We start from the raw sequence: 21,666 nt of genomic DNA, 5'->3' as shown, positions 1-21,666 counted from the left end.
GCGGGGCGCAGGCAGGGCCGCTCCGCCGGAGCCCCCCCGCTCCGGCGGCACCGGCTCACGCTGCCCCGTCCTGGAAGGGCGATCTCGAGCGCGCCGGGGGCCCGTCCGCACCGCCCTTTCGGGGCTCCTTCCTGCAAGGGCGGCGGTGAACAAAACTTACTTTTCTTCCCCTTCCAAAAAAATTACTCTTAACCCAGAGGAAGAGCTGACACGCTGCTACCCGACCTTTCCCAGCCCGGCGCTTAGAATCCCCTCGGGGTTTCTTCCACTCTAAGAACTTGTTAGCAACGAGAAGTAGCCACAGCTTTGAAACCCTCTTAAGTTTAGGTGGTGGCAAATCCTGCCTCTGCCCCCACGGACACCCCCAAGGTATCCCCACGCCTCCGCCGGGCTCCCGGCCCCAAGTCGCTTAATAGCTTGGTTCCCGGTTTCCAGAGGAAACAAACGGCTCTGCCTGGCCCCAGCGAGCGGCACAGCTCAAAATAAGGTCCAGCAGGTCTCGTTTCAGCTGGGGGGACGAGGGCCTGCCGGGAAGGYGCAGCGAGCACCTAACGGGCAACTTCCGCCATCCCTGGGCTCGGAGGAGCTCGCTGGAAAAGCTGCACCAGCAATTCACTCGCGCTCGCAACCGTTATCTTTGGGGCTACGCTGATCCACGTGTTGTCTCTCTGGTTCTCACCTAAGAAACGCTTGCACGTGATGGATTTTGCGCTATGCTGGATGCGAGGTGCAAGAAACCTCGCGCGAGGCTACTGGAAGAAACCAGTCCCTGCTGTAGATTCCTGGGCTGCAGCCAGAACCAGAACAACCCCTGAGCCTGTTCAGGCTCTTCCCTCCTACTGCCGTGTTGGTTACTGCCGCCAGGTAACCCCAGAGCCTTCCTGGGCTTTGCCCTGCGCCTCCACCACACTGCAGCCCTCGTGCCTGTTGCTGCAACGGCCCAAATGCCCCTCCTGCCCCGGTCCGCTTTGACCCTCTATCTGCCGAGCCTGCGGGGAAGGCTGGTGCACTGCAGGCTCGTGCAGATCCTCCGCTCTGTCCGGACTCTTCGTGACTGTCCCCTGGTTGGCACCGACCGTCTTCCAGCGCTGTTCCCGGCAGCACACAGGGGCCGGTGGAGCTCGCTCCGTTCCCAATTTAAACTTCCCATCTGCAGAGAGGAAACACCGACAGCCCGTCCGCAGGAACCTGTCCACTGTGCAGCGTTCCCCCCCAGCTAGCAGCGTTGTACAAAGGTTGCTACATCTTCAGAGCATTGAGAGAACYGTCAGTCGTGATCTGTTCTGGAAGAAGCGCCATGGAGGAAGCATGTCCCCAGCCTGGCCTAAGTGACCTCGTAAGCTATGAAATGCTTTCATTTGTTGCTGTGTATTGAGGCCAAGTCTTAAGAACGAGCACAGTGCTATGGCTGTGGACACGTACCCACTGCTGGCTTCAAATATAGCAACTGATGGGTTACTGTGCCCAGCCTGCAGCTCCTGCTGGAAGGCTTTTCTTCCTCTGACCCAYTGCTGCGGTCAGGCTTTAACTCCTTCAGTCTACAGCACTCAGGCAAAAGAATAGGGAGCAGCACCAGATCTCTGCTTGGTGGGACAGAGACAAGCAACCAACAGCATTAACCTCAGCCAGTGCATCTGCAGCAAGAAAAGCACTCGCAGCCTGCCRCTGCGATTAACAAGGCAGCAGAGTAGGTAGCAGAAAGCAGAGCATGATAGAGAGCTGAAGACAAAGAACAGCAGAAAAGCAAGTTGCTGCAGCTCAGCRTTCAGATTCAAGCACCTTCTTTGCCTGCAAAATTCAGTTACTTGTTCACAATAGGGAGGAAAGGTCTTAAGGCACCACCTCCAGTGATCAAGATCCTACGCCGATCTCCAGTGCACGTTCATCTTTGCACTTCACTTTTCTCCCTGGTAAAACACCTACTCCTGTCTAAAACATTTGCTCCAGCAAATGGACATCATCAGAGCTCAACCTATTCCTTGCTCTGCGCTCCCAACGCATTTCCGAACTAAGCTGCGCCTAGAAGAACGCCAACGTGTGCTTCCCACGGGGGCTCTTCTCCCCTCTTCCCCAAGAGGTGGAAGCCGAGCGCGTTGCAACACGAGAGCTGCGCAGCCTCGCCGTGCTCCGGACGAGGCTCGGCTCATTCAGGTTCAGAAGCAGCGCCAACATTTAAAAAACGGACATGATTTATATGTCTTAGGAAGACTGAGTGCAGTTATCTTAACCTCGGGTGTCAGGCTTTGCTGATCCTACTGGGCACCAGCCAATTGGAACCATCCTTCAATCCAAGCAGTTTTACCAGCTTTTATTAGAAACACCAGCACATTTCAAGTTTCCTCTTTTTGATCACAAATATAGTATTTTTCCTCTTTTAAGTACACAGCATGAGACACAGCATCAGGGCTTTCCATCTTTTTTTTTTTTTTTTTTTTAAACAGCAATTTCTTTTGGACAAGCTTTGGGTTAGTGTTCACTGACTTCACCCCAGCCCAAAATTTTGACATCTTGAATTGCTGAAGACAATTGCGTGGGCAGATGAATCCAGTGGTGGTGAAAAAAGTACAATAGTTAAGGTTTGCAAGAAAAGTTTAAGCAGAGACCCTCAGCAGTTAAAAAGACTAAAGTAGCGCCATGGCGCACTACGCTTTTCACAGTATGGAGCTAAAACGTCTCCTTTCACAAGATCAATCCTCCGCTCTTCTCCCCCATCCTCCCCCAACGCCGTGCAATACAAACGTAACGCTGGAGGAAGCGCTAACTTCACGTAAAAAGCCAAGTGTGCCCGGCGTTCCCGGCCGGAGCGACAGCGGGCTGCCGGCTGGGCTGCGCTGCTGGATTTGTGGCAAATCCCATCCGAGCTGCATGTAATGGAGAAGCCTCCGGTTGGAGCGATGGAATTTGAGGCTAGCYGTGGTTTTAACTCACACCTACGTGRGGAAAGTTTCCCTGGATTTTAACTCCGAGCGAGTAATTCATTGGGAGGAGGGAGGGGGCAGGTATCCCAGGAACATGAGGGCATGGTGACAGGATATTAAAGGGAACATGTACATGATTTGTTATTTTTTATTCCACAGAAAACCCTCAAATCTAGACTCAGAGTTAACAGCAGAAAAATAGTGTTAAAGTCAATAGGTTCATATTTTACTGTAGACTAAATAAATTAGCCTAAAATTAACTCAGCACTTTCTATTTTTCCTTTCATTGGTGATCCTTCTCTAAATTAATGCAGTTTTTAAAAAGCAACGGCTAGTAATAATTTATTCCAGTTAACCCTTACGGATGAACACCTGTAAGTATTAAGCCTATGGGAACCATTCCCCTCTCCTCTCCCTCCCCGAACAGGAAACAATCACTAAAGGGTGTTGTAAAACAGACATGCTACCTACAATACTCCATGTATCGTGCCACTGCTATCAATGCCTCTGGCTGCTCTGTGTAATGAGTGAATATCCATAGCCATGTCTTACAAAGAACATGATCAAAAAATATATAAATAAATAAAAACCTTAAACATTCTTACATGGATTTTAAAGAACAGAATACATGTTAAAAACTTCAGTAATTTATATCAATTTTAAGCAATACTTTATATACAATGGAAAAAAGACATGCATAGTCCAAATACAATGTTGAAAACAGCATTTTCATAACAAAAAACCCAAACACTAAGTGTTAATACCATGTACATGAATTCAAGAAGGACCACCCTTTTTGTCTGTTGCACACAGTTTATTTAACAATATGATATTATAAGTAAGAAATGAGTTTTTTTTGTTTTTTACCATTCTATACAGTGATTGAATCTTCTTGGATTTTCTTATTTATAGTAATTATAGCGCTTGCATGATTTACACTAGAATTGCTTTTCCTCATTTCAAGTTTCACATAGAAGAAAGAAAGAAAAGAATGCTTCTTCTCTATTCGAATCAGCACGGTCTAAGAGTGATCATCCCTATTTTCATCTAAAACCAGTTTTATCAGAGAAACAAAGCAACAATTTCTACATCTGCAAGACAAGGATTTTGGCATTGGCCAATGTGTGTTTTTGTGTGCAAGAGTCAATTCCTATCTTTCCAGGGGTAATACTTCAAACGCCTGCAGAGTTCACTATAGAAAAAAAATCTTCCCGCAACGTGTCAAAGTTACCGGGATACATTATAATGTTGCATTATTTCAGGAAACAGTTTCTGAATATTATTTTTTCTTCTTTTAAACGCAAATGTTTAAAGTCTTGAAAATACAAATAAAAAATATGAATATAATGAACTTGTTTTCCCCATTAAAAAAAAGGTATGAGTCAACAGCAACAAAAAAATAAAAACCAAAAAAACCCACAAAAGAGACCAGATATTTTAACCGCCTGGCTTTAACAAAAAAATATATTCTTTGTATTGTTTTTTTTCTTTAAACAGCAATTCATTCTTCCACGTGTAGGAAGCAGCAGTTCCATCTAGGATTCAAAACAACCCAGATGTCTGAATTTTCAGTACAAAATGTCCAAGAACATGAAAGGAAAAAAGCGATGCTCCCATAATGCTACAAACCCTCCACAAATTTTTCTAATGTGTCTCCGGTGGTATCACCGACCAGAGACAATTCGTTAGACAACGCACTCCTGTTTGGGGTGTTTAGTTGTGGAAGCATTGCACTCTGTTCTGGGTTGCCCAAGTGTCCCTGATCCATGGAGCTAGCCATAGTGACTGCGAGTCCTGGGTGGGGGGAACCAGTCTGGGGAGAGACATGATGAGGTGACGGTTGGGGCTGTATCCTTGGTGATGGGCTGGAATGTGGTGGCTGGGACTGGGGACGGGGAGACTGAACGGGTGCTGGGGAGCGCACCTGGTTGCTGAGGGAGGTGGCGATCTGCTGGCCAGGGAGATGAGATGCCTGCGGTTGTCCTGAGAGCATGTGCTGCTGTGGGCTCATGGGATTAGGCTGGCCTGGGGACCCTATTTGCTGTTTCATCTGTTGCTGTTGCAAGATCCTCTGCTGCAGTGCTTGCTGGATGTTGGGAGTGCCGTCTGCCCCCATGCCAGGTTGGCCCATCTGGTTCAGCTGTCCCATCTGAGCCATCTGTCCCATGGACCCCCCCTGTATYGATAAATGCTGTTGCATCCGTTGCTGTTGCATGGCTTGAGGGTAACCTCCTGGTCCTTGAGGCTGCTGGAACTGGTTATGTCCTGCCATCCCTCCTGCCATGCCAGCCCCTCCTTGCTGCTGCTGCTGCTGCTGTTGCTGCTGCTGCAGTAATTGCCTCCTCAGGATTTCTCGGTACTGCGGACTCATGTTTGCCATGCTAGGGTTGTGGCCAGGGTTCATAATGTTTATCGCTTGTCCCTGGGGATTCATACCTCCTATYCCTTGCTGCTGGGGAGGAACACTCGGTCTCTGCACTCCTGCTTGCATTGCATTCATGTTCTGCAGTCCTGGTTGAGTGTGCATGCCCGGCTGTTGCATGCCAGCCTGCGGCTGCTGCATCCCAGGCTGGGGCTGTATGCCTGCTTGTGGCTGCATCCCAGGCTGGTTAGCCACGTATTTGGCTGTTCTTTGCTTTATAAAAGCTGCCATAAGCTGAGGGTTGGATTTAAGGATGTTAAGAACCTGCTGTTGCTGCTGTGGAGAACTTGGTGATTTCAAGGTCCTCAGTAAGTCCTGAAGCGCGTTCGGAGGGATGCTCCGGGGYGGCTGTTGCACACCTGGCATCCTTGGCCCAGCCACTGCTTGCGGTGTTGCCATTGGCATAACTGGTCTTGCCATCCCTGGCTGCATCGGTTGCTGCTGTGGCATTGGAGGCGACTGCCACTGTCCRGGCTGCATGTTGGACATCACTGGCCCGCTTACAGGGTTAGACCGRGGTACATTCATGCTAACTTGCTGCATCTGGTTCACTGAACCCACCGTCGGGTTTACTAGTCCTGGGCGACCAGGAGGCAAACCATTGTTAATGTTGTTGACCCTGTAGAGTTGCTGCTGTTGCTGGGCAGCTTCTCTCTCGATCTGCCGAGCYGCTTCCACTGCGGCCGGTGGAGGCTGAGCCGGAGGCGGAGGCGCTGCAACCGGGTTTGCAGGTTTTCCTGTTGAAACAGTAGTAGGGGGCTGAGTTCTTGACACACTGGGAAAGCCAGCTGGTGACATACTTACAGGGGAAGGCTGAGGCTGGGGAGGAGGCTGTGGTGTTTGCGGTGTACTTGGCTGCTGTGTAGGGGTACCAGGCGTTGCTGAGGTAGGAGAAGGCAAACTTTGCTGAGGCACGTTTCGGGTGTTCATGGTAGCCATCCTTCTGCGCATGAGCTGCGCCTGCTGCAGGCGATGCTGGATCTGCTGCTGTCGAAGCTTGTGTTTAATATTGAGACAGAATGGCACAGGGCATTTGTTCTCTTGGCAGTGTTTGGCATGGTAGCAGCAAAGAGCTATGAGCTGTTTGCACACTGGACAGCCACCATTGGTCTTGCGCTTGCAGCCCTTGGTGTGCTGGACAACCCGTTTCATCTTCTGGCAGGATGGCAAAGAGCAGTTTGCATTGCGGCACTGACAGGCATGGACAAGGGACTGAATGCAGCGCTGGATGCTCAGTCGACGTGACTCCTGGGGGCTCTTTGATTGCTGCTCTCCTTGGCTGTTGCTCTCATCATCCAGACCCAGGCCCCACTTAACCATCTTGTGGTCATGGCTCTTAGTGTTGTAGCAGTTAATGCAGAGGTCGTAGTCCTGAAAGTAAAGAAAGTCCAGAGYTCAGTGGTCTAGAGTATTAACTCTATCAGTAAAAGAACTCAAGAGTAAGTGATGCCGAGTGTGCAACTCAAGGCAGAAGCTTGCTTTGGGTTGCGGTGGGTATAAACATACAGCAGAACAAAAGCAAAACAACAGCTCTGCCTAATGAAGAGCTGACAGTTTCAATTTACACCTGGTATATTGATGTAGAGAAGTGGGATGGGAGGACCTGCGGGGCAGGTAGTGTTGGGCAGATGAGGGCAGAAAGCTCACCAGCTGCAGCAGCAAAGCAAGCCTGAAACCATGACTTGCTCTTGACTACTGTGGGTAACAGTGCAAATCAGGGCTGTAACTGAGCCTTCATTTACATTGGGGAACTTCTTACTTCTCTGTCAACTAAGGTACCTACACAAGCAGGACCAAAAACCTCTGACTGGAAACTTAAGTTGACTCAAAAGACAGCGAATTTGTTGATGAAGTAGCAAAGACAAACTTATTGTTCAAGGATCAGAGATTTCAATACAAGAGTATTGGTGCAAGTGGCAAGAGTTCCACGCACAGGCATAACGACACTCAAATTCTCCTCTCAATTCACCCACGCTTCATCTCCTCCAAGACTGCACTCCACAGACCCCTTTGTCTGGGGTACTTCTTTTAACAAGACTATTTTTTGACCTGGATCAACTCACTTTGTAATGAGACAACCCCAAAATCACTGTGTGGTGTGAGGATAAGTGACAAGAGAAGGGTACCTGGAACCACTCCAGTCCACTGTGCATAACTGGAGCTGACTAAAGCCAATACAACGAGCAGGTTTTCTGTGGCACTGGTACAGTCTGACACCATGAACTAAGGGCACACAACTGAGCACCACAGCACAGAGAGAAGCCAGTGGTACAGGATATGGAGGAGACAGAGGAGACATAAAGGTTTTTAAGATCTTTGACTGCAGCTGTAGAAAGGGAAGAGAAGAGAGGCTGAACCCGTTTCCCTTCACAAAACCTGGGCAGTGGCTGTCTGGACTTATGAATTAGCATGTGCACACACAGGGCCTACCAATGAAGCTTTCTCAAACGCTTCAGTTTGGTACAGCACAATCTCTGAATAATTTGCTTTTTTCCTTCAACTGCATACCAAGCAAAGCTCCAACGAGTTGTTTGTAAAGATGGCCAGGGCCTGGTCTGATAAAATTCCCAGACACATCAACATTATGAGTCCTCTCCCAGGACTGAGGCTTGTTTTACCACTTTCATTGTGACAATGCATCCTGTCCTAAAAACCTGCCTGCAGCTTAGTATTTTCTTAAAATCTAATCTCAAAAGTTATGCACCAAATAAGATTACTGAAGAGGACATGTAGCCATCAGAGTTCTTTTAGAAAAAGTCAGGCACCTGTCACTAAGGGTTTAGGTGTTAAGTGACCTTCCTTGTGGCAGAGAGATGGAGGGGACCCCTCCGTGGAACTCCTCCAAGCTCTATTTGACTGCATCTAACTATACTCACAGTAGTGAACTAAATCTAGCTCAGAGATAATAGTTAGACAAACCTACCCTAAGAGCTTATACATCAGGAGTTTGCTCTTCACTCGACCGTTCTTAGTATAATTACTGACTACTAATTGCTACCCTGAATTTACTTTTTATCTCTAAAACAACCTTTAAATAAAGTTTCATGTTAAGACAGACACTTATCTGAAACTTGCTCAGCTCAAATGCCTATGTTTTCACTGCCCTGTGCTTTCTTGCTAGAGAAAGGTCACTCGATTACACAGAAGTACCCAAAAGAAACCTAAAGGCCGTATTTCCTTCCACTGCTCAATTCTCCCAGTGTGTAGATCTGTTTCTTGAAGTCTTGCCTCAAGAAGCCCTGCTCAATGCCTTCCTCAGACGGATTATTTAAAGCTCCTCCACCACAAACCCTGCACTAACTTCCAGTGTAGAGACTATGCTGCTCTCATGCAACAATTTTTCTGGTTCAGCTACAGCCAGAAGTCATCACAAGCCCTTTAGAGGCTATGGCTCCTCAAGCCCACCTGTGTAACTGCTTGGGTAATTGTTCTCTAACATAGTTCGAAGTGATCTATGCCTTAAAAGGACCAGACATTAAAGCACTGAGTCAGGTTAGGAAGCAATTATTTGGGCAGATCTGAAGGGCAAGCAACCTCTAATGTTGGGCAGAAGAGAGAGTGATGAACTGTGGTAGCCTCCTCCCCCAGCTTCGCTGCAGCCAGGACACATGCGTGGCTGCACTCATTACAAGAAGTGCCACATAGAAAGTGGAGCGAAAGCTGCCTTGCACAAAGGTATGCTAATTTCTCTCATGGATACATGTTTAATGTGGATTAGCTGGTGCCCAAAGAATTCATTCTACTTCCTACAGTTACTCTGTGGCACAGTGACGCCCTACCATTCAGTCCTAAAATTCTTTAATATGAAGCTAAAAGCTTTGTCTGTGCAGAGGAGCTACCTGACACAGCCATAGAGAAATAAATGGCGCAGCAGTGGCCATTCCAGAGTACAGCACCTTTCCATGTGTATTAACTAAAAGCATTTATTCTAGAAAAGGAGCTCCATTGCATCAGCTAGCTTCTCTATGCTTAGTAGCCCTTATATCAGAAAGTGCATAATTTGGAGAACTTTAGACAATATCCAGAAAAATCAAGCTTTGCTGGGAGGGCAAGAGAGCATGGCTACTGTGAAGAAAAACACCCTCAGATGATATATGCAACATACCTCACAGACAGTGCAATGCCACCTTGTTTCCACATGATGTTTGCACTCATTGCACGTATAAACAAAGCGATCCTGCCCTTGCGTATGTAGTTCTACAAGCATGCACAGCGTGGACCACTTGGATCGGCGTAGTGAGGAGAATTCCCAGTGCTTGTCTCTGGCTAAGGTGAGAAAGGCATCTCGCCCATCCATCAAATCACAGCTAAGTAATGGATCTGGGTCCACGATGGGAGGCAGAGTGTTTATTACAGGTCCAGCATGTAAATGAATCACAAAAAAGACCTGAAGACAAAAAGAGAGGGTGGGGGTGGGGGAGAACCCCAAACAACTAGGTTAGAAAATCTTGCAGCAAAAGCTTACGTTCTATTGCAGAAATGGTACACCACAGATGTTATCTAATTAAGGTAGTTTAGGGTAATCTCTGTCAATATGTCATTACACAACAGAAAAATCTAGAGCAATCACAAGCTTTAATCCTGATTTTTCTGTTCTGACTATGATCATGCTTCATTTTACAGAAATAAAATCTTTCTGCAGCATATTCTGACAGTACCTCTTTATGCTTCTCCATAGTGGCATAGAGCTTCTGAGACAGATCATTGGACACATTTGGCATGCTGGGTTTCTTCTTGTTAGCTCTGCTGATGCTGCTCTTATTCTTGTTGGTTTTTTTGTTGTTCTTTTTCTTGGCATTTTTGCTGTCACCCTGGCTTCCCTGCAATAAATGCATTGGAAAGATGTTAAGTTACATAGAGCTCACTCTCTCCCATCCACTCTAACTGAAAATGAAACACTTTGCGGTCAATAATCGGACTTTGTTCYGATGCCTGCAAGTCTGCTACACTGTGTTAAATATATCCTATCTTCCAGGAGAAATCAAAAGCCAAACTGGGAGACAAGCAATTTCAAATACTGTTTAAAAATAATATTCATTATGCATACACATTCAATGACTTGTATCTTAATACTTTTTTTTTTCCTTCTGAAAAATTGTCTTCAGATTCTGCTGCTTAGTTTACAAAATTTAATATATATCATCTGATGAGAAAGAAAGTTAAAATTAAAATGGACTTCTAAAAATTCTAGAAGAGTAGTATTTTGCAGAGCTTTCATGTACCTGCCTGAGCTCTGATTTGGTATTTTTGAAACTGAACAAATTTCTTAGGGTGCACAGATAAAAACACGCAGGATTTTAGACTAACAAAACACACTATTCCCCATCCTAAAGACTGGCCACTGCATATGCGACTCATACACATTTTTTTTTTTCGTCTCATAAGCTACAAAAACACAGATGACAGTGACTACATACTGAATGCTAAAGGTGAGTGAGGTAAAAATTTGCTCAGAAGTCCATCAATTGGGATTTACATGTCTGACTATAAAGGAGACATTATAGTAATGAATAGAAAGAATCAGAAAGCATGTCTTTCAAGTCAGATGATGCTATTTAGATGATCCACGGAAACAAAAAATAACTTTCAGATTTCAAACGCCCTTGAAAGTTAAAAAAAAAAAAAAAAAAAAAAAAAAATCCCTCCCCTGCCCTCAAGCAGGGAGATCTCCACCCAACAAAAATCCCCTCCGACTGCTAGAATGTTGATTTTCACAACGTAAAAATAAGCTACTGAAATGCTCGATATATGTAAGAAAGTTTCATGAGCACTACATACTGGCAAAAAACAGGTTTTATTTGTAAGCATATTTATTCAAACACAAAACAAAAATATTCCAACTGAAGAAAGCCATCYCCCAAGTAGACCATATGCCTCATTGTCACCTCTCCACCCCACTAATGAGGCCTAGGTATGAATTCTCTTTCCAACTCCGCTTTTTCAGCGACTAGTTTTATTGATGTTTTGACCAAAGCTGCTCGGAAATAAAATTACACTACTTCACAGGATGCCAAATTGAGCTCTAAAGTCATTTAAACATATTCAGAATTGAATTGACAAACTGACAGAATTGAGTTTGACAAAGTCAAGTAAATGACTTTTTTTCCTCCAAAATATTTTGTTGCACTGACGGCAACAAAATGGTCTGGTCTCCTTCGTGTGTGCATTCTGAGTACCAACAGAGATTTTAAAATTTAACTGTCAAGCAAGAAAGAGCAGAATTATCCTGTCAGCTAAGTTTCAATCAGTTTTCCTTCTGCTCCATCTTTAACGTGTTTACATTTGGTCAACCATGCAAAGCTAGTCTAAAACATCTCAAGAAGTTGTGAATTTGATTTTTCTATTTTTTCAATTCTTGGCTGTTTAGCAGATTCAGCCAGGTTCGCCAGCGATGTCAACAGCATGGTTCCTATGAACGTCTTGTCCCTTCACTACCTTGCTCAAGAACTTTTGAATATTATCATCACCTCTCTTTAGATCTCAGACTAAAGTCTTTAGAGTTTCTTCTCACCAGTAATAGCAGCACATTTTTGACTGAATTTTCCACCTTTCCAGGAGGAGATTTAGCACTTTCAGCAGCTGATGGCAATGATCAACACAAACTAATTTCACCTGCATTTATGTGGAGCTCAGTAAACTTTACAGTTCAGGGAAAGGTGCTTGTTGCTGTTTTGCCACCACACTAACACACAGGGTATTTGAGGCTGGACCAAACGCTACTAAACAACACATTAGAAACCAGCCACAAAAAGACATTATTAACAAATTACTTTTATTATTATTTTTTTCTTCAGTGACACCTTGGGACAGGTGAGTAGAAAGAGAAGAACAATGCAAAAATAGCTAACCACAGCATCTCCTAATCATGGAGGTGGGCAGCCAGTGGGAAATTTGCCCAAGTTTAAGGTGATTTTACCTTTTAGCTTCTTCTCATTGCTCTTCACTGACATCCATAACCCCTACCCCTCAAGTCTCCCAATACAGTTAAGGACTGAATTTCATAGTATACACCATCATCTCTAGACTAAGGTAAACACACGCTTCTATCTCTTGTGTGTGTAGTGACCTTCCTTGGGAAGYCTGCAGACGCGGCAGAGAAACGTGAGCTATACGGTGATCTGCTGCAGGCAGCTACCGTCGTCTCTGCTCCCTAACAAGRCTTTCACTTTTTCCTCTCTATTTTGACTCTGTTTGTGCGTTTCCTTCCACAGGACATGGTTTCAGAGGCGACAACCAAGCTATGCTTCTCCATCGTATTGTCAGGACGCCTGCAGCCTCGGGCACTCGCCGCTGTCCAGCTGCGCTTGGCTTTTAAAAAGCTCTCTCTTCACACGTGCAAACTTTAGCACTAAGAACTTCAGGAATGGATGTTTAAAGTCATGGCTGCATCTTCTCACTGTACACAGACATCTTGTATGAACGTAGCAGTTAGCTGGTTTAGGCTTTTTAAGAACACACTTTTCCCCACTTTGATGAGGCTTTACACTGGCACATTCTCTGAAAGGGCATGCTTGGATTCAAAGCAAATGACACTGTTACCAAAACAAGAACCACAACTTCAAAGCTTTGCTTTCCTGCTATTTTTATACTGTTAGATTTGTTGAAATATTTCAAAATTAAAATCACATTCAGAAGGAAAAAAGTGAAAGCTATTAACTTTATGGTTCTGTAAAAAAAACGGCAGTAAACTGTATCAGCTTAGGGAAGCTGCTAGGGTTTAGTAAAAGACACTTTCCGACATAATGAAATCAATGTATTAAGGTCTATTGCTCCGCTCAACCACATGCAATATATACTATATGCAAACTGACAGGGCATCTAAGCTGAATGCAATTCCTTCCCAGGTGATGCTTTTGGTTCCTTCTCATTCTGCCAGGCTTTGGATTTTCATACTAAATTAATTCCCAAAATATCCTTCTGCAAATCACAAATAAAAGGGACAGTACAAAAGCACTAAAACCATTTCTTTTCTGATCCTCTTGCTGACAAGATGCAGAAATGTAAACAACTAACGAAATTCTGGCCAGGAGCCTGAGAGAGAAGTTTGTTCTATTTATAGACAAAAGAGGGCTTGTGAAGGAATACCACCATCAGGATCAACAGTTCACACTGATGGGAAGTTTACAATTCAGTCCTCTACCACAGCAATTGATCCAATTGATCCTTTGCTAAATAATGACACAATTTAATTCAGCTTTGAAAAACACAGCACCTTTTGAAGCACAAATATGGAAGGTGGTTTGGAAAGGTGTGAACCAGAAGCTCAGCCAAACAACTGCAAGCAAACGTAGCAGTCACGATGCAATCCAACAGTAGCTTAACACATTTCTCTGAGAGCAGAGATGCTGAAACAACATAGCTGACTTCCTATCTTGTAAATAACCCCCCCAAAAACAAAGAACAAAAAACCCCATCCCCCAAACCCAAGCCATCAGTATACTTGTTATCTTGGGGGGGGGGAGGGAAATGGGATATCAGTAATGCAGTTACATGGAAACCTTGATTTAACGTCGGACATGGATGAACTGCTTTTCCACTTTATTGGATATGAACTCTCTAATTCACTAGAAGCTTTAACTGATAGCTTTGTGACCAGAAACAAATACAGCATGTGAAGTTAACTCACCTCTGTTGTTTCACTAGCTGCAGTACTTTCCTCCTTTTTCCTTTCTTCCTCTTCCTGTTCCAACTCTTTAATGCTTTCTTCTAGCACATTGGGCCAGAAATCACCCTCAAAGTAAGGCAACTCCTTGGCACTTGTCAGCCTGTCCTCAGTTGCTTGTTTGAAGATGTCCTGTTAAGTGCATCACACAATACCAAGAATAAATGAAGACCGTTTAGAGAAGAACCAGACATGCATGCACTGTTTTAAGATCCAGTACTGTCTTGAGCAGCTGTGTCTCGCTTATAGCTCCCGGCCGACCCCCAGCAGGCCTTTTCACCGGGCGCAGTTCAAAGAATCAGCCTGGCAATATGGGCAACAGCCCACTCCCAGGCCCATCTTTGAAATGCAGTTGCTGATCCCGAACCTCTGTCATGCAACTGGTTCATGCTCCTGACATGACAGAAGAGACTGAGGAACCCCTGGAAAAGATTTTTTTTAAAAAACAAACAAACAAACAAAAACCCCCACATCCACCCCTCCCCCCCAGTTACTATGTAAATTAATCAAACCCACACCATTTTTCCTGTATTGCTCCTATACAAATGCAGAAACCGTTCTGGTGATAGCAAGCATCTCTCACCCACCCTTTGCTCTTACAAACTGGAAAACGCGTGAGGACTTTATCCACATGTATGCATGTGTATCATACGTGCAATAAGCCCAGTAATTCCAGGAAGAATTAAGCCGAATGCACAGGCCAGCTATTACATGCAAGGACATTAAGTCCTGTTGTGGCGGCAGGACTGTACACAGCCTCCGGCCTTCGTTGACTGCTGGATGAAGCTCTGTGGACTGCCTATCCAGAAAGGCTGGGAACCACGGAGTGGATACTGGCCTATGAAAAGGAGTGGTTATTTTATGCAGCTGTTCTGGGTTTATTTTAGAGTGCCTCAAATCTAGCTACAGATTTAAGGAACAGAAACAAGCCTAGCCAGTTGTTTTCTTCAGGTTTCTTTCAAAACCAGCTTCTTATTAGGAGAGAAATAAAGAATTGCTAGCTGGATCCTCTTTGCTACTCCACATCAGATGACAAGGCTCGATACACTCTGTTCTGGTTCCACATATTTAGTAACTGTCACGTACAATCAAAACATCATTTTTTTCCAGCACTGTCACTACCATTAAGAAATTCTTGCAAATTTTAACACATAAGGGGTGGCAAATGCTACCTTTGCCATTTTAAGCTTACTTCCTTGGGAACGTGTAATTAAGAAGAAAAAAGAAAAATCCTTTTTATCTTGAAGTGATGAATCTGTTTTATAAGCAGTATTTTGATCTCACACTACTAGAGTTCCCATATTCTGAGTCTCCAAAATCACCAGAACTGAACAACTTCTATAAATTGTAACAAGCTACCTACTTTCTCACTTAAGAATGACAAATACAGGAAGAGGGCATCTTGTACCCCTCTGAATTCTGCATCCTCTCCCTCTTAACCAGCAGAAGCTAATACTAAGGACATCATCCTCTTAATCACAGTTACTATGTCCAGAGATAATCCATTTGCTCTTCTCTTTCCCCTTTCCTTTAAGTATCCCAAGAGGAATGCATATCCCCATTTTGGGAACCCCATCATGTGGAATGAGACAGTAGTAGCTAGCTTCAAATAAAAAGCTCTGTAAAAATCAGTTCCTCAAGTGAATAGTAGCAAACCTTGTAGTCATGAATGATTCTCTCAGCAAATGCCTTGTCCAGCATCTTCTTATACCACTCCTGTAAGCGCTTCGGTTTGGGTATTTTTTGATCAGGTGGGTGGCAATGAAAAATATAGTCATCTCCTTCACTTGGAGGACAGGCCCATATGTGTCCTGTTACATACCTGCAGTTCACACAGAGGGGAAAAAAAAAAAAAAAAAAATCTCAACTACAATTTTGTCCACTATCTTAAAAACTATCTCGGCCAAACCGAGATGTGAATTCAGACCTCTGGCTTTTTAAAATTATTTGTCCTTTTTTACTACATATGTTGAGGCAATAACCTCTATCTATACAACAGACGGAAAGGAGACCAGAATCTAATCATGAAGCTTAAGCTTAGACTTGACTGCTGATAGAGAGAATGATACATWGACAATCTAAGCAATGAAAGGTTTAAGAATCCTAAAGACAGAAAACCCTGCTAGTGACAAAATCTCATCTCTCTCCCTACTGAAGAGGCTTGCGTTCTACACATTTCAAAGACAGGGCAAAGGAGGAAGAGACTATCTCAAGTGAAAAGCTACTTGGCACCCTGAATAAGCAAAAATTTAAGAAAAAAAGTTTTTTTTTTTCTTTACAAAGATTTCACTCACCCGAGTTTCTTCACATACTCCAAATATCCAATGAGAATTTCATGATAAACTGCAGTTCGGAGACAACGTGGGCGGAAGAAATGAATGCTATCTAGATATGATATGTACACACGCCTATGGCAATGAGAGAAGAATGACAGAAAAATCATTCTTTCTTTTCTACTGCGAACTGACTTTCATAGCACATACATATACAATCATACTGAACAAAAAAATTATTGATTGCAGATTATTTCAACAAATATTCAAGCATCTTAATACGGTGTAAACAGTTCTTAAAAGCAAAAGCTAGGTAATGCTGCTTTTTAGACAGCAAGAATATACATTAACAGGTCTGGTTAAGCACAGAATACAAAAAAAGTTTTTAGAAATCGTAAAATTTTTGTTGTGAAATTTGTTTTTCCTGTCAAAGGCATCTGCAGTCATTCAGTAAGACTTATTTGTGCCACAGAATTGAAACATATCTCCCAATCTTCTGTTTTTGAAAGTAAACATAGCTATAGCAGTGAATATAGCTCTCTGCATGTGAGCTATCAGTACAGAAAAGAAAGAGTACCTTGTATTTGGAGGGGGGCAATCTGAGCCATACTCCTGTACATGCATGCCGAAGAAGCACACATCTACTCCATCTATCTCCTCAAATGCAAACAGAGCTTTGGTACGGTAAGGGAAAGACTCCGACATCTCACCCGAATCCACAAACCTGAAGGAAAGGGTGGTGGGAAGGAACAGACAGAATCCCCAAAAGCCAGTTAATAGACCAGTCTCCTCCCAGAAGGAGAGAATTCATTTTAACTTTATTTTTAGCTTTTTAGAAATGTTTATGCAGAAATTCAAACACGGTCGCAGCAGAGCTGTATTAAACCAGGGAATCCTGCTAGTGCAAAGTCAGGTACTACAGAACTCAAGGAAAGAGTTTCTGTATAGTTCATGTGAYTGAATAGGCAAATGTTGAATATAAGACCATGCTCAAAACTGCAAGCCTTTTCGTTTATCATGAAGTAAATAGAAAATAACTTAAGAAAGTGGAAGTATTTGTTAAAAAACAACACAGTGAAGGAACAGTGAGAAATGGAATTGTAGCAACTGCTCAAAACTAAGCTATGACTCCTGTAATACTGGCCAAACAGTGGTCAGACTCTCTCTGAAGATTTAGTAATAGAGTCACAGCATCATAACCAAAACCAACATGCTCCTCCCAGTTAAAATACAGCCAGTAATCACCTTCAAGCTCATTTATTGCATATTGCTTTTATTTTTCATAACCTGTTTACTCATGCTTAAGTTTCAAAAATTTGCAGTGGGGTTAACTGTGCAAATTGGCACAGTTTTGCTCTGTTTGTGCAGAAAAAGAGCGTAAAAACATTTTTAAAATTGAATTTTGTGATAATAAACAAACTAACCTGGATTTCATTCCTGGTTTAACTTCTACTGTCTTATCTGAACTTGCTACTACTCTGACAAAGACCTCTCCAGCTTCAGGATGATTCTGTCGTCGCAAAAACTTGTTTACTCTATCTTCCAAATGGTTTCCTAAACGAGTAGTCTGCAGCCCTGGAAATGAAGGGGAGAGAACAAGAGAAATTACTCTTAACTTCAAGATCRGTTACAGTGTGCACAAGATCTTTCAGCTTGCTTCTCAGAATGCAAAGATGCTTTTTTTGTTTTACCTCCATATGGAAATTTAGTGTTTTCATTTCTATAGTCAACATTTTCTTTTCTTTAACGTGACCTATATTCTTGCCCACGGCTTGAATTTTCACACCCTTACAAGCAAACCAAAACCACGATAGTGGAAAAATTACTTAGTAAGTGAACTAACAAAGAGGGCTTTACGTAGCATTTTTAAACGTGCAGGCTTATTTTATGAACACTGCAAATGTTTTCTCCTAACAAAAACACTATTTGGCCGCTTGACAGAGATTACATCACTTCATAGCTCTGGCTCTGTGCCACACCTTTTCAAGCAAAGCAAAGCAAATCAACAGAAATGAAAAGCCTTTTGACTTCAGTGGACATTTCATTGCTTTTTCGTTTCTTTTTAAGAGAGCTTTCAGATTGAGTGGTTACAGTAATCTGCACATAAAGCTTAAACAGTTCTTGCACAGCGACAGAGGTCTTTAGAAGTTCTAGTCTGTGTATCGTCCACATTCCTTCTTCAAGCTTTTACATTTCCAGATAACTTTTGTGTGAATACCTGTTTTTGTAGTACTATGGGATGTGACAGTTTTCAAATAAATTCACAACAAAGTCCAGAAATAAAGATGAAGGTTTCAGTTAAATTGAGAAAACAGAAGCAGCACACTGTTTCAATTTGAAGAATTTATGACTATTCTACTGGGCTTTTTTTTTTTGTTTGTTTTTTAAACCAGTTGATATTTCTACTTCACTTTTATGGCCTATCCACTATATATATATATATATATACATTTTTGGGGGGGGGGTCAAAGTGATGGTGCGATCTACAGATAGCCATTTTACTAAAACATATTTAATTTTCAGCTCTTCAACACTTCATTTTTTCAGTTTTTATCTAGCTACTGACACAAGGCTTTGATTCTCCCCTCTGACTGCTGAGGTTGCGTACAGAATGCTGCAGTGAAATACTGATGCTAAAAATTATTTTAGGCACCAATACTGGGAGAAGAGCCACATATCYGCAAAATAAAATTTTTCTTCCTAATGGATTTGTATATTTGGAATTTTATTTTGCAATCTGTTTCAGCATATTTCAGCATAAAAATGCTGAAACACAGCAATCTTGTTTTACACCTTCTAGCCTGTCCCCTTGCCTAGTGAGATTGCGTGGTTATATCATCAGGAGCACCACATACTCAAAATATCATTTACTTGGGAACCAGCAACAATGGTCAAAGGCAAAAGTAAAAACATACCATTGCCTTAAACAATTCTAACACTCTGGTTCAAGATCTGAATTTAAGGGGAATCCATAAATATGCTCCAGAGAAATTACTCAGTTTTGTTTCTCTCACGACAAATAGAAAAAAACAAAAACAACTCCATTTCAGCTAATGAGTTGGTACATATTTAAAAAGCCAATTTAGGTAACTCTACAATCTTGTTTTGTTTTCATTTTATTATCTTTCCAATGCTAGGTAACCAAAGAGTATCTGCTTCCTTCCTTATACAGCTCACAGCAAGACTTGAAAAATGAGGAAAAAGATCAAACAGAAATACATACATACACTATATATATCTAAAAATATACAGAAAAGCAGCATTAGGATTACATGCACCCTGCACAATGGATGCAAAAGCTATATATTCTGATGCATTAGAGCATGCAAATTCTTTYAGGAAGCAGCTATAATTTGGTTCTCGGACACACTGCACATTTTTTCCAGCTCAGGTATCAAAGAAAACTGCAATGCAAATTTGAAAAAAGGCATCCAAACTCATAATAATGTAAGTGGTTGTTCAGGCAGCTACAGTACAGAAGTTTTGCTGTTTTGCTGTGGTGGACAGACATTTGTTGTGGTCAGGTATTTGTTGCTGGACAAGTTACAAGACAGATAGGAAGGAAGTCAGACTTTTTGCTTAACGTGACTTTTCTATCCGTCTGCTTTTTGGAGGTGATGTCAGTGCATCTTTAGGCTACAAAACACGCCTCTGCTTTAGCTACTAGTTAAGTAACATTTGTACATCTTTGCAATAAGATAAATACTTTGAAAGCCACTGATTTCAGAGCGTAACACAGCTGAACACTGGGCTATGGGTTCTATTTGGCATAATTCCTTTAATGCAACTTACTTGCTATGTGTTTAAGATAACCAGTTTTTACTTAATTTACATGAGAAACATGAACGTTACCATAACAGCTTGCAGCCAAGGGCCGTGCTAACCTGACTGTCACAGTTATGCCAGCGTACTGGAGAGAGTGTAGAAATTCTGATGGCAACTCAGTAAGTACGAGGTTTTTTTGCAGGGAGGGAGGAGAGGGGAAAGGAAMCTTGTTAACCATTCAAACTCTCATTATTCCAGTTTGGTTTTAGGCCAGTAGTGAGATCAAGCTTTTGATAACAAGAGCAGGCTTTCTTTCTCTGGTCTCTTATTTCCATTAGAGAGCACTGTTAAAGGAAACAGMTCTCCAGAGCTGAGCCCACCTGTGGGTTAGAACTGGCAGCCGGACTGAAATCATCGTGGAAAAAAGAAAACCAAAGAGCCAAAGAGCAGGGAAAGGGAAGGAAAAGGAGGTAAAGGGAAAGGCAAAACACTATTATTTCTTTCTCATGTTCCCAAAGAACAGAATGGTTTCCTTAAACAACATGCTAGTTACTCAAATACCTTTTAAGCAATGTCACAGAAAGGCTGCACACTTCCAAGATATTGCGCAGTTGTTCTTTAAGACAATTTAATTCAATATATTCCGTAAAGTCAGCATACATAGGAGAGGCATCTATTTAAAATGATTATCTAAAACAGTATTTTTATTTCATCATTTTACTAATGTTCTCTTGCAACTTTAATCTGTTTTTAATGAGACTAATTTTAATCTTTTTAATAATACCATCTTGCATGTGTCAGGCTACTCTGGAGACTATTCCGATTACTGTAACTTGAAGAGTATGAGAAGTATTATCTCCAAACTACCCTTTTAAAATCTCTTATTATGCTGGAACCACAATCAATCACACATGACCATACCAAAAAAATTATGTGTAATTCAAAACAACTGCTTTATTACAAATTGGAAGATTTATGCCTGCAAACTCATAGTTTTTAATATGATAACGTAAAGCTCAGAACTTCAGAGGAAAATCAAGGGAGGAATCAAATCTACCTGCAAGTGTTAGTTGTATAGTTCTCACATTTTCCTTTATTTGGATATTTTCAAAGTACGTCTGAATCACACTGTTGGTTTCTACACCCACTTTATCCTTCTACTTCSTACCATGGACGCTGCATTTCAAATGCTGATCCCTACTCTTTTTGCCTTCAGTTGTATATGAGTAGAGGTTATCAGCTGATGTTCTCTAATGTTGAATGTGCGCTGCATGAGAATTACTGAAGTGAAGCAACTTGGCCTAGCAACTTTTAACACCCTTTTCAGTGTACATTTCAACAAGTTTGTGACAATCTTGAAAGTAAAGATCAACACATGTAATTCCATTGGCTACTTATTCTGACTGACAGCTCTTATACCACAGTCCACTCCAGAAGGCAAAAAAAAGCTCTTCAAATATATTATTCTTTGGCATCATCACAGTACACCAGAGATGCTGTACAACTTGTCACTACATGTTACTTGAAGGGTAGAGACACAGTAATTTACTGGAGTTCCAAGGCTACACTGAAATCTGTCTAAAACTTAGCCAGCCAAGTGCATGTAGCCTTGTGCCATTCCTTAAA

The 21,666-nt window shown here is 42.6% G+C and overlaps 1 protein-coding gene across 1 annotated transcript in view; it reads right to left on the bottom strand.

Annotated features, from left to right (window-relative positions):
- Positions 1 to 2,282: 2,282 nt before the first annotated feature.
- Positions 2,283 to 21,666, bottom strand: part of CREBBP (CREB binding lysine acetyltransferase) — a gene marked incomplete at its 5' end in the record, with an annotated part of 84,248 nt that continues 64,864 nt past the window's right edge. Inside the window, 8 exons of the mRNA XM_085307197.1 lie at positions 2,283 to 6,711; positions 9,446 to 9,727; positions 9,999 to 10,160; positions 13,967 to 14,134; positions 15,659 to 15,824; positions 16,297 to 16,410; positions 16,853 to 16,999; positions 17,700 to 17,850. Coding sequence (XP_085163323.1) covers positions 4,540 to 6,711; positions 9,446 to 9,727; positions 9,999 to 10,160; positions 13,967 to 14,134; positions 15,659 to 15,824; positions 16,297 to 16,410; positions 16,853 to 16,999; positions 17,700 to 17,850 — 3,362 coding nt within the window. The remainder of the gene's footprint in view (positions 6,712 to 9,445; positions 9,728 to 9,998; positions 10,161 to 13,966; positions 14,135 to 15,658; positions 15,825 to 16,296; positions 16,411 to 16,852; positions 17,000 to 17,699; positions 17,851 to 21,666) is intronic.

The sequence above is a fragment of the Rhea americana genome, unplaced genomic scaffold (genome assembly GCF_003343005.1).
Source record: "Rhea americana isolate MKP2758 unplaced genomic scaffold, rheAme1 scaffold_255, whole genome shotgun sequence".
In the NCBI taxonomy this organism is placed as follows: Eukaryota; Metazoa; Chordata; class Aves; order Rheiformes; family Rheidae; genus Rhea; species Rhea americana.
Note: the sequence above shows the minus strand (reverse complement) of the source record. Positions and strands in the feature narration are given on the sequence as shown.